Here is a 12,659-nt window from a genome sequence, read left to right on the forward strand (position 1 = left end):
GCCTTAGTGTGCAGCCCTCCTTGACATCATCATTGCTTCAGTAACCACTCATGTTTTAGTTCCTCCAGAAAGCCTTCTCTAATTTCCCAAGACAGAGTGAATTCTTCGCTTCTCTAACTTCCCCAAAGTTTATCACTCTCTCCTCTGAATATTGGCACAGACATGTTTCTCATATTATGTATACTCTTACTTTATATGCACGTATTATGTGATGTATCACATCACATCAAAATGTATTTGCTTATGTCTCTGGAAATTCCTCGAAGGCAGTGGCTATGTCTCATGCATCTTCGCATCTTTAGCACCCGGCATACTGCTTACCCTAGGAGGCACTCCATTGATGGCCAATGATGAATAGCGACAGGGAATGAGGGAAACAGTGTGGACACCATCAACCCTGTCTTCTGCATGCAGTGGCATGTTGGTGGCTGACCATCCTACAGGTCTGGCACTTCCGTATCTGAAGTGCTGAGGAACTTGCAGCCAGAAACCCTGAGTGCCCACCATGGAGAATGTTCCAGGTGAGTCAGAAGGCACTAAAACCACAACCAATGCCTTGCCTTTCTTCCAGAGGAAGGCAAATATTGAACTTTGAAATGGTGAGGCGTTACCTTGGCACTGGAGAAGTCTGAGCTCATCCCAAGCAGCACCTCCCTTCTCTGCTTGGGGACCACAGGGTTTAGGAGATGGTGGGATATCATCCTCTCAGCATGACTTCTTTCAAATCACAGTAACATTTTTTAAAGGATGTTTTTATTTTATTTTCTCTTTTTAAATTTTTCTTTCTTTTTTTTTTAAAATTGAGGTATAACCGTTGTGTAAGTTTAAGGTGTACAACATGTTGATTGGATCCCTTTATATATTACAATATGATTAACCATGGCTAACACCTCTATCACTTCGCATACTTATCATTTCATTTTTAGGGTGTGAACGATTAAGATCTAATCTAGTCTTCTGGCAACTTTGCAGTATAGAATACAGTCTTGTTGACTGTAACAACTGTGCTGTGCATTTCAGAACTTACTTATCTATTCATAGCAAGTTAGCCCCCTGAACATCTTAACTGTCACATTTTAGTTTAGGTTCCTTACATTTTGTGTGGCTCTCACATTACAAGTTATTTTTAAGATTAATGAAATGCTGTCACTATCTGCTAGGAATTTTCTTAGAAAAAGGAGTTTGTAATCAAATTGCCCCTCCCTCTTTAAGATGGAGATATCATCACCAGATGGTTTGTAGCACACTGAGTGGCTTTTGGTTGACAGTCCTCTTGTGAATGTATTTAATATTTCTGCAAGGTGTAATATGTTTGGGTGGAAGCTTTTAAAAAAGCATTTGAATCTCTGGGTCACTTCTTCATAAAAAGGTTAATATATATGTTTGTAAATGTTAGTTCTATTTTGGAAATAATGAGCAAAGGAAAATATTTTTTGTAACTCTGCTAAAATTACCACATGCTTGTGCCGTTATAATGGCCCTGCCTGGGGAGGCAGATCTGGAGAAACAGAACTTTAAATACCAAGATTAGCAAATTAACCGACAGGAAAAGACAAATAGCCAATTAACCTACTACCGCACAGCCCGGGGGCTGGCCTGGAGCTCCAGGCTCTCTGTGGCAGCTGATATTTGGTGTCCTGAAACCTCCAGCCGATGCTGTTTCTCTCCCTCAAGCTCCACAGTCCCAGGGAATGTTTGCTTTGTATGTCACTTCCTTTGCTGAGCAAGTGCGGAAATCACATCGTGTTGCTCTGAAATGGTTGCTACGGGAACATCTCCACCTAGTCATTATCTACACAGGCCACTGATTATATTAAGCCAAGAGACAGATCGTAGAAGGGGTCGCTGGAGCCACCTGCTCTGCAGAAAATTGTAATTGCGTCTGCGACATTCACCTCTGTGGCCACGTGTTTCTCTCAACACTCCTCTCTACATTTTCTTCTCCCTTGTTTCCCCCCAAAGTTAGTAAATGAAATAAATATGTAGGAAATCAGCATGGAGATAATATGAGCCATTACATCCCCATCTACCCTGCTCTCCTCCGGTCCTCTGTTTTAGAACCTCATGTGGAATAAAAACAATTGTTACCTTTTCTCTTATTCTGTTCTGCCCCTTTATGCTTAGATGTAAAGATGACTCTCTTCTGTGCTGAAAAGCCACAGTTTCCTGCTACCTATCCAAAGAAGCTTCTAGAAACTCAGAGATGTCTCTTTTCTAAATTGTATAAAATATAAACAGGAAATGAAACTGGCTGTTAAGAAGTAATTTTATCTCACATATTTCTATTAATCTGGATGGAATTCGTACGAGGAGGACTTTCTGATCTTTATTCCCAGATTGCCAGTGACATATGAGAAGCATCTTGGAGTATTCTTTTGTAGGGAAAACTATACAATCTGTTGGCCTTGTAATTTATTGTCCAAACCAGGCTATTTTGGGAGTTGAAAGGTCACATTATTAATAAGTATGCCTAGACAACAGCTGCAAATCAGGATTATGCCCGACAGACCAGGTATACATTTTCACCTTATATGTAGATGAGAGGAACATGAGCATGGCAGTGCTATGCCCTCAAAAAAGCTGGGGAAAGCAGCACCTCTTGCAGAAGAACATTTGTGCATTTAGAAATTATAACTGTGGAGTTTCAAATCTGGGTTAGCAAGGGTTTCCCTTTTTGTTTATACTTCTATTGCATGTAAATTTGGTTAATGTGAGTCTATTCTTTAAGTGAATTGATGACACTGGGAAAAGAATGACAATGGAAAAGAAAAAAAAAGACATTAACAAAGGAAAATAGACTGGACTGAATGTACCTATAGAGATGTCATAAACCCTTTTGCTCTGTTTAAAAATTTAACTTAAGGGTTTGTAATTTTTTTCTATAAAGGGCCATATACTATGTGTTTTGAGCCATATGGTCTTGGTTGTAGCTACTCTGCTATGTAGGGTGAGTATCTGTACACGACACATAAACGGATGGGCATGCTGTTTTCCAATAAAATCTTGTTGACAAAACAGGCAGGGTGAGGAACAGATTTGGTGCATTGGCTATTGTTTGCCTATCTCTGCTCTAGTTCTCTGTTTTAATGTCTAGGAGCTGTGTTCTGATAGAAGGAAAGTTATTTTAGATATGAATTCTGATGTCTCCTGTCCTGTTGTGACCAGTTGGAACTGTGGCTAGTGGGGCCCATGGATGGAGAAGTACAATGGATCTTACTACTTAGTGTACATTTTTGCTTGTGCGTGTTTCAGTCATTTGAGGCACAGCGGAGTGTGTGGTGGGGGTAAGCAGCCAGGGACACTTTGGACAGGGAATGGCTGCCACGTGAGCTTCACTTAGCACCTTAGAAGGAAGGCTGCAGTGAAGCAGGCAGGGAAGGGAGGCTGTGGTGATTCAGTTTTTCCTATAAACGATTTTTGAAAAAATTCCTAGTTCCTTGGGAGAGTGTGCAAAAGTGTAAGCACTTGAAGAAAATGGATTCTTGGGTTTGTGCCTGAACTTGGAAAACACGGACTCAAAATTAAGGTAAATGATATTAAAAAATCACTTTAGTTCAGTACTTACCATGTAGAATTGGAAATGTTCTTAGGGGTCTAACATTTCTTATAAAGTTATGTTGAAAATGTTTCCCTTCAGGCAGAAAGTGCACACTAACACCTCAGGCAAACCACAAAAACATGAATGAGGTTAAAGAGAATTAAGTAGACTGTACACTATAAAGCAGTAGGAGCTATGACATATATATTATATCTTATGTGATGCTATATAATATAGATGTTCACATGTCAGCTGCTACTTGGTGACAAGCTGCTTTAATTGCAGACTAAGCTAGGAAAGCTAGGAAATTGTGGAGAGTGACCACAGTAATGTCATTGGTTCTAGTTTCAACTTACTAACAAGGTATATGAAAGCATTAGGCAATGGAATGGGAGGTACCACAGATAAGGAAAAATATTAGAGTTCTATCTGAGCTGTTTAGTTAAGTGAAGAGGATGACTGACGTTTGTAATTATTTAATATAATCTTTTTGAGGGGACTCTTTAACTGGTATGTTAACATGAATTACTGAGAGGTCAGTAACTATAAAGAGAGTGTCCTTTAGGATCCTAAAGTCTACATATAGGAATTTTTACATCTAGGAAAAAAAATTGAGACCGCTTATAAAACAATTATAAAAAGAAGGTAAATTTATATTGCTTAGCATATGTTACTGATAAAGAGCTCTGAGTAAAACAGTTACCCAGAGTGGAGGGCAGAGCAGAGGAGAAAGGGAATTGCTGGACAGATGGCCACCACTGTCACTCAGTGGGTGGAAGGTCATGAGCAACAGGTGAGGTGAAATGGGGGTGGAGGGCAGAGAGCATCTGGGGTAGGGGGAGGAAGCTAGCGTTGAGTCCAGGTGCTAGAAGTTCCTGGAGGATCTACAGCAGGGGGTGACAGGACGGTACCTGCTTACAGATGATCTTTTATATTATGACTAACGTAACAGTCAAATATTATCTGCCTTGAGTTTCTGTTTAAATTCTTCTATATTTCCTAGTTTTTTTCAGCTTAAAAAAGTAAAATAAGGTATTAAAAAAAGTCCAAGTGTTACAGAAACCTGAGATGCAGACAGTTAAATTTTCTGTAATTCCACTTGCAAAGATTAACTATCATTAGCAGTTGACGTTGCTTATTAACACCAGGATAAACAAAAAAATAGTTCATCATTTGGAGTCTTAGAATTGGTAAAGAGAAATGTCTCCTGTTTTTCTAATTTGTTCATGCCTTATATTAGAAACCATGATATAACATCTTGTTTACTATTGAAAAGAGGCTTTTTGGTTATTTTTTGCCTCTGACTTGCAGTATGTGATGCCATGGCAAGTCCTGGTCTACATGAGGCAGTGAACTGGACCCTTTCTTATCCCCACCCTGCTTGGTGGAACCATGTTCCCAACACCTGGAAATCTATACAGTCTAGAGGATGTCAAAGGGGTAACTTCCATGGGTAGCTGGTTATAAGAAGACGTAAGAGACACTGTCAGAGCTCCCCACAGGCTGTAACCAATGTTGCGTTGGTCTGGTGACTCAATTCTATCTTCTAAAATGTGTCTTTTTGGGATCTGTGGAGGGGAGGTTGCCTCTGGTAGAAAAAGAGTTACTCCAAGTCTCTCTGTCTCTGAAAGAGCTGCACACTGCTATGAGAGGTTAACAAGCCAGTGGAAGTACAAACATGCCCACGCTTTATTGGCCTTTGGAGGATCTAAAGATCCAAAGCAGCAAGTTCCAAGTTTTTCCTATTAATTTTTTGGGGTCAAAGTAAATCAAATTACCTCTTTAGTTGAACTTGTTTATTTCAAAGAAAGTAATATTCTGTGGGTGCAACCTAGCACTTTGAAATTTATGGACAGGAAGTGATACAAGAACCCAATACTGAAAACCCTGGATCAAATTGTGAGATTTATCCACTTTATTCACCCTTGATTCCCAAGTCCAAAGTGAAGGATGACTGTAATTGTTAGAAGACATGAAGTCTGGAGGGGGAAATGGTCACTGGTCTGGGTTTTCAAAGGAACTTGAGATTAAGAGAACTATGAACCAGAGGTTGAGCAAAACTCCAAATGAGGACGAGTATATGAAGGGGAAAGGTAGAAATAAGTGAACGTTCCAGGTAGTCATGATGGAGGAAGCAGCAGCAAGTGCAGACTAAAAGGACCTCCCAGGGTGACGAGTTTTGCCAGGAGAGTGAGAACAGACTTCAGAGACTCAGATTAGATAAAGCAGAGAGAATTAGATAATGGGTAATTACTAAGGGCAGCAGTAGACTAGGTTTCCCTGTGGGGTTTTAAAAATAAAACAGAATCTCCTCTAGTCTAGTCCTGGCTGAAGGTGGACAGAATGTTCCTGACAATGAAAGGAACAGCTTCCTTGTATAGGGCTTCACAGTTTTTAAGATTTACATTTTTTCCCCTTAACGGAGGCACCAGGGATTGAACCCAGGACCCAGTGCCGTCTCTGCCATTGAACTCTACCCTCACCACTAAGATTTGCAGTTTTAAAGCTGACATGATCTCACTGGACCCTCCCTAAAGCTCTGAGAGGTAAGGCAGGGACTGGATTACTTCACTGCTAAGGAAATCTAAAGACAAAGGGTTAATTTCCTAATGGGAGAGGAGAGATGGAGGAAGGAAGGCAGACCTCCGAGGGTTTTGAAGTTCAGAGGGAAGTGAGAATTTTTTTCTTAAGGAAACATTTGTTCCTTTCCAGGTACACTTGATTACTCACTGTTAAGTAGGCGGAAGTCAATGAATGGGTAGGAGCCGCGGCGTTCAGCAGGAACCCCCGTCTGACCCCTCAGTCGTACATCTCCTAGAAAACAGAAAATCCAAACAAATGTTTGAAAACATTGCCAAGTGTATTCACTTTTCCTCTGTAAATCCTCTTACCCACTTACTGTCACTGGAACCAACACTAAAGATCGGGGAAAACGATTCCATTCACCTCATTTAAGAGAGTGCTATGCGGGAAGGGATATTTAACAAAGGCTGCGTGATATACTTGGCAATATAACAAATGAAGCAGCACTCCTTTTGTGTTTGCCTGGAAGACGGTCTGTGAACATTTTGGTAATTTACAAAGTTTCCACAGTCTTTTTATTCTTCCTAGAACCATAAAGATGAAGCATCTTAATCTGGCGGACAAATGGTATGCTGGGATTATAGCTTTTATTCTAATTAGAAGTTTTAATCACCCACAGTGTTATTTCTCTTGGTTCCTGCACAGTTTTGTTTTGTTTTTTCTCCCCTTCTAACTGGCATCCACACTCCTTGTTTTCCAGGTTGTATTATTGATCTTCTTTAGAATCTGCTCAGATCAGGGCCAGTCTCGCTCCGGGTACTTGAGACATTTAACCTTCCTTACACCTCCGAGTCTGTAGGGCTTCTCTAGCACTTGCTCATTTGTCAGTTTCTTCTAATGTCTGTGTTCACTTTCCTTGATTAAGGGAAGCAATGAAGTAGAGTGGAAAGATTTCGCATGGACTTTCAAATAAGGTAAACCTTGTTTAAACCTGGTGCAGACTCTGGCTTAGATAACCTGTGTGATCCCAGAAATTTATTTCTCTGAGCCTCAGCTGCCTCACTTCAAGGTGTCATTGGCTGAAGAATCTAAAATAACACTTGCTGCCCAGCAACAAATGCTAGTTTTACTTCCTTCTACACTCCTGCAAAGCAGGGGTCATGCATATTGTATTATGTGTTTTACATTTCTCTGTAGTGCTTTGTCTATTGTCTGGTACTTGGCAGACTCTAAGTGAATGTCTTCTGTTGACAAAAAGAGATAAAAAGTCCCAATTCACCCGTTAGCACATATAATATGGAATCAGAGAAGAGGTAAAAATACATGAGACCCAATATATTTCTGGAAGACCTGAATGGGGGGAGGTTTTGATTCCAGGAGTGAAGAGTCCACCTCCATAAACCACTCTTTCTCAGACATGACGTGGCACCTGGGGCTCAGCCTCCGAGTGGACAGGAGGAACAGTCTTCTCTCAGCTCCTGGAGTTAACCAGGGCCTGGGTGACATCTCCATCAGCTGTAACTCAGGCAATCAACAGTGTTTAAAATATCCCTCACAGATGAGCCTTGTGCATATGTGAGCTTCTAAACTGCAAGCTGTGATCCCTTGGGCTATTCATTGCTTTGAACTTTATATCAATGCTTTATTTAATGTTTTGTATAATCTGATACTGTAGTGCTGTATTGATATTAAAGAATGTTACAATTTATAGAACACAACAGAGTCTGAGGAGGAGGGAAGAGACTGAAAAGTACACTTAAAAATATGAGTATAATCTGACACCAAAGAAGGTAATGCTAGCATTTGATAACTTCATGGGGATGGATGGTTAATAGCTCTAGGAAAGATTCTGGGGAAAGCTGAAGGGTTTTCTTTTCCTTGAGCTGTCTTGCAACTTATGTTTATAATTCTCCAAAGAGGTTACAAAGCACTTTCACATCATTGTATATTTATTTTCTTATTTCTGTCATGGGGTCTTCACAGTAGCCTCGTGAGGAGGCTCACCGTTAGTCTCCTTATTTTACAAGTGAGAAAATAGAGGCTCAGAGAAGAGGGTGAAGGACTGCTATTCCCCTCACTGGCCTCAGCTCTGGACTCAGACCCCTTAAAGGCTCTCAGTAGATATCTACTGACTTTATTTACATATTTTATTATTCATTTTTATGGAAGTAAAGTTGATTTACAGATTATACTCCTTTAAATATTATTACAAGATAATGGCTATAATTCCTTGTGCTACATAATACATCCTTTACTAGTCTATACATACTAGTTTGTATTTCTTAATCCCATACCCCTATCTTGCTCCTCCCCTCTCTTCTCTCCCCTCTGGTAACCACTAGTTTGTTTTCTGTTATCTGTGAGTCTATTTCTGTTTTGCTATATACATTCATTTGTATTATTTTTAAAATTCCATGTAGAAGTAATAGCATACAGTTTTTGTGTTTTTCTAACTTATTTTACTGAGCATAATATTCTCTAGGTCCATCCATTTTGCTGCAATGGCAGAATTTCATTCATTTTTAATCGCTAAGTAATATTCTTCTGTGTATATATGTGTGTGTGTGTGTGTGTATAAGACATACGTGGCACCAGGGCTTCAGCCTACAAAGATACACACATATATAGACACATATATATATAGAGAGAGATACACACATATATATAGATACATATGTGTATCTATATGTATATGTATATGTATATATGTTCTTTATCCATTTGTCTACTGACTTTAATTGACTGCCTGAGTTTACGGTGCTTTAAGCTTATAATTAGCAGGGCGAGTCCTTAAATTTAGGTTGTTAAACTTCATAGGCAGAGCTCCCCCCTCAATACCATTGGTTTTTAGCCTTATGAAGTGTGCATGCCTGGTTTTCAAAATTAAAAAAAATCATAGACCCTCCACATGACAGAAGTTGTGCTTTTAGTATTTATCGAGAAACTACAGCATGTTAAATGATACAACAGACTCAGCACTGCCTTTAAATGGATTTTTATTTTATGAATGACAGTAAGATAGACATATACTTGAAATCCTATGTAGAGATGAGACCATCTTTGTCTGCAAAGCTGGCTGGGCTTGTGGATTTGTTCACCTGTTGTATCATCCCTTTGGGCGTCTCCCGTGGGTTTCAGGCTCACCAACTGGAAATCACTTCTCCACTGGTATTTTCTTCTCAGTATTACCAGAGAGTTCCTCCTGACTTTGTAGTTCTAATGGTACTATTTTCCCAGAAAACTTCTGTCTCATATCGATGGGGGTTTTAAAGCCTCTGCCGGAGTTTATCCCATTTGCCCATCTGAGAGTCAAAGACAGAGGTAGCCCATCATCTTGTAAGACTTTAGATTTAGAGAAACTGTGAGGAGACAGCATGAGGTGGCAGATGGGTAAAAGGAGTGTGAGACGCTAGGAATCAGGGAACTCCCGTTACTGACATCATCCGCATTTCGCCATCTTGGGTGATGTTGGGCAAATCAATAATCACCTTGAGGTCCAGTTTGCTAATATTTAAATGAGTATTACATAGCATTTTCCCCCACTTCACAGGATTGTTGTGAAGAAATTATAAGGTGCCTGAAAATAACTTGATGGTTCACATTACTGAATACTTTTGCTGTGCTGAGCATTTTATATGCATCACCTCATATCATCTACCCAACAACCCAATGAAGGAGGTATTATTATTATTACTAGACCATTCACAGATGAGGCAACTGAAGCCAATGGAAATTTGATAATTTGTCTGCACTTAGAGCTGATGAGTGGGGAGCTTGTGCTCCAACTCAAGAACTGGCTCCACCCCCTTTTTTAAACCATATATTCTCCTATATTATCAGGATACAAAATACTGTAGAAACAGTTAAGCATTAACTTTTTACTGCATAATGTATGCTTTGATCTTATTTGCTGATAGACCAAAAATATATTCATCATGATTCCTGGAAACTAAATACCAGGGGAATCCACCCCCTTGATGAATTGGAGATTCAGTCAGATAGATGTTGTTTATTCATACAGCAGTTCAGGGGAAATGGTCTGTAGAGTAAGACAACCAAATCCTGCTCTGGATCAACAAGGCATCCATTATTTTCCAGTAAGAAATGGTAAGCAATTATTAAAAATATTATTCGGTAGAACTCAAGCAACTTGGCAACTAATTTACTCAAGCTCTTAATTAAGTAGAATCTTTATAATGCAACTCCCCTTTGGGGATAAGAGACAAATAACAATGAATCAAGTTGATAGCAAAGATACCTAAACAAACAAACAAAACAAATCAACTGCAACAACAACAAACTACAAAACCCAGACCTGAAATGTTCCGTTCCAGTGCTTATTCTGTCTATAACTACAATTACCATCTTGGAAGCAGATACTGACAGTGGCTTTTAGGTGTAGCAGGTAATTGCTTTAAAAAAGGATGAAATCATGTTAAAAATACTAGTAAGGCAGGAGGCAGGACAATTGTAAGTGGGCTAACAGTGCACTTTAGAAATGTTTCAACGTGAAAAGTTAAATACAAACAAACCAAAGATTCCATATCTTGAGCGTTCTATTTAATCTAAGGTTGAATGTGAAAAAATGAATGTTTTTCAGTATATATTTCTGATATAGATATATTTTTCTTTCTATAAGTTTTCACTCCTTCTCCTTGCTTTCATGAGCCTCTTCTGACAGTAAAGTGCTTTAATATGCTCATGGGAAGAGAGAAATAATTCAGTAACAACGGTCCCTGGAGGAGCAGAGGCCACTGGGCAGATGGCCGAAGAACAGAACGGGTGGTGTCCTGCTGCACTGCTTTTCCTGGCCCGTGGTCTCCAGCGATCATCTATTTACCTAAGGCCTTATATCCAAGCTAAACAATTATTTTGACTATTCATTAGACCCTTGTTTAACTTAAGCAACATTCTTTTTCTGGCAGACGAAAAGGTGCTGTGGAAACAGGGGAGGAAGCGCTGACAGCTCAGAGCCGTGTCCTCAGTCTCTTCTTATTGTGTTCCAAAACGAAACAAACAGCAGGGGAATTCTTATTTTGAAAGGGCTACTTCTCTTTTGCCCCTTCAGGCTGAAAACATAACATGTCGTCCTTGGGTATTTAAAGCTGCAAACACAGCAGAGAGCTGAGACAGCCACTCACCCCCCAGGGGACGCGGTTCCGGGAAGGACCTCTTGCCCACTTGGCCTCTCGGGCCGTCTCTGTTTAATAAAAGCTTGGGAGGGAGCAGACATTATGTGGCCTCTTATGTAACTGGCAAAGAAGGTGGAGACTCTGACAGCGATGACAACTTACAGTGGCTGAAACACGGGCCACATGACGAGAACCAGACTCTGGCCCCAGTCTTGGTGTCAAGGTCATTTCAGGGTGGGGAAAGGAGGTTGGAGAGGGACAGAGCAGTAGCTACCGTGCTCCTATAGTATCTGAAACGAATGAAGAGGATAATGATCAAGGCTGCAGGGACCCTGAGATAGACATGCGTAGGGCATCACAGTGAAGGAGGAAGGTGAGTGGTGGTAGAGTCAGAAAGATGCCATTGTGGGGCAGCCCAGATATGGCGGGAGGGGAGATGCTCTCGTGAGAGGTATTCCTTTGGGTTTCCTTAGACATTACTAATTCATGTCACTGCTGCAAACTTGCAAAATTAAGGCAGAGAGAACCCAGATCTCCAAATCTCACACAGGACTTTTCAACAGGCTGTGCTGCCTCACAGCTGGTAGCTTTGAATATTTCAGATGATTACTCTCAATTAGCAAGCTGAATTACTTCTCCTAAGATGTGTAGCCAAACAAAGAGGGGAAAGGTTGTACAATTTAATCATTCCACAGATTTATGGGATAGTACAAGCAGCCAGTTTGGATAAGTCAGGCAGAAAGGGCCGTTCCGAGTGCTAAAAGTGCGAGCGAGATCCAAGATGGCTGATTAGACCCAAGTTTCCCACACAGAGGTTCCATCTTCTGCTCTCCTTTCTTGAGTGGGCCTGGGCCTGTCTGGTTACTAGGAACCTGCCCAGCAATCTGCTGCGCTAATTGTGTATTCCTGGGCTGTCACCGAGGGCGCTTTGTGTACAGGAAAGAAAGGAGGGACCAGGAGTTAGTTGTCCAGAAACCACACTTTTGGCAAAAGGAACAATAAAGATTTCCTTGCATGTGAGAAAAGTTCTTTCTTTCTTCTCTTAAAAAAAACCCAACAAACTTTGATCATTATACCAAGATCAGAGAAATTTCACCAGGTTAGAGTCAATATTCTGTTGCCTATATTGTATTACCTTGCAACTTTAGCTTAGAATTATTAAATACTTTGTGACAAATGTGCATTTTGGGACTTCACTGCTGCAGAGGTGAATATATAAATAGTAGTGCTTTTATTTTCTAAAGCAGGTAGGATATGTTTTAACTCAGACTAGACATTCTTCAACTTGATGGTTTTACAGAGGGAAAATGAGAAAAAAAAGTTACAATCACTAGGAACACAGGAGTCTAATAAAAAAAGATATTGAACAAGAAGCAGCAGGAATGCCTAAAGAGAATTCCAAGAAGCTGTAAAAAAACTTAAAAGAACACCAAGAACATGTCTTCTTACAAAGATTGAGAAGATGG

At 40.2% G+C, this 12,659-nt stretch overlaps 1 protein-coding gene across 5 annotated transcripts in view; it reads right to left on the reverse strand.

Moving 5' to 3' along the window:
- PDE7B (phosphodiesterase 7B) overlaps nt 1–12,659 on the reverse strand; it is a 290,370-nt gene that overhangs the window by 67,553 nt on the left and 210,158 nt on the right. For all 5 annotated transcript variants that reach the window (XM_045524587.2, XM_045524588.2, XM_010965616.3 and 2 more), the window contains one exon: nt 6,269–6,352. In XM_045524587.2, the coding sequence (XP_045380543.2) occupies nt 6,269–6,352 (84 nt within the window). The remainder of the gene's footprint in view (nt 1–6,268; nt 6,353–12,659) is intronic.

Source organism: Camelus bactrianus, chromosome 8 (genome assembly GCF_048773025.1).
Source record: "Camelus bactrianus isolate YW-2024 breed Bactrian camel chromosome 8, ASM4877302v1, whole genome shotgun sequence".
Lineage (NCBI taxonomy): Eukaryota > Metazoa > Chordata > Mammalia > Artiodactyla > Camelidae > Camelus > Camelus bactrianus.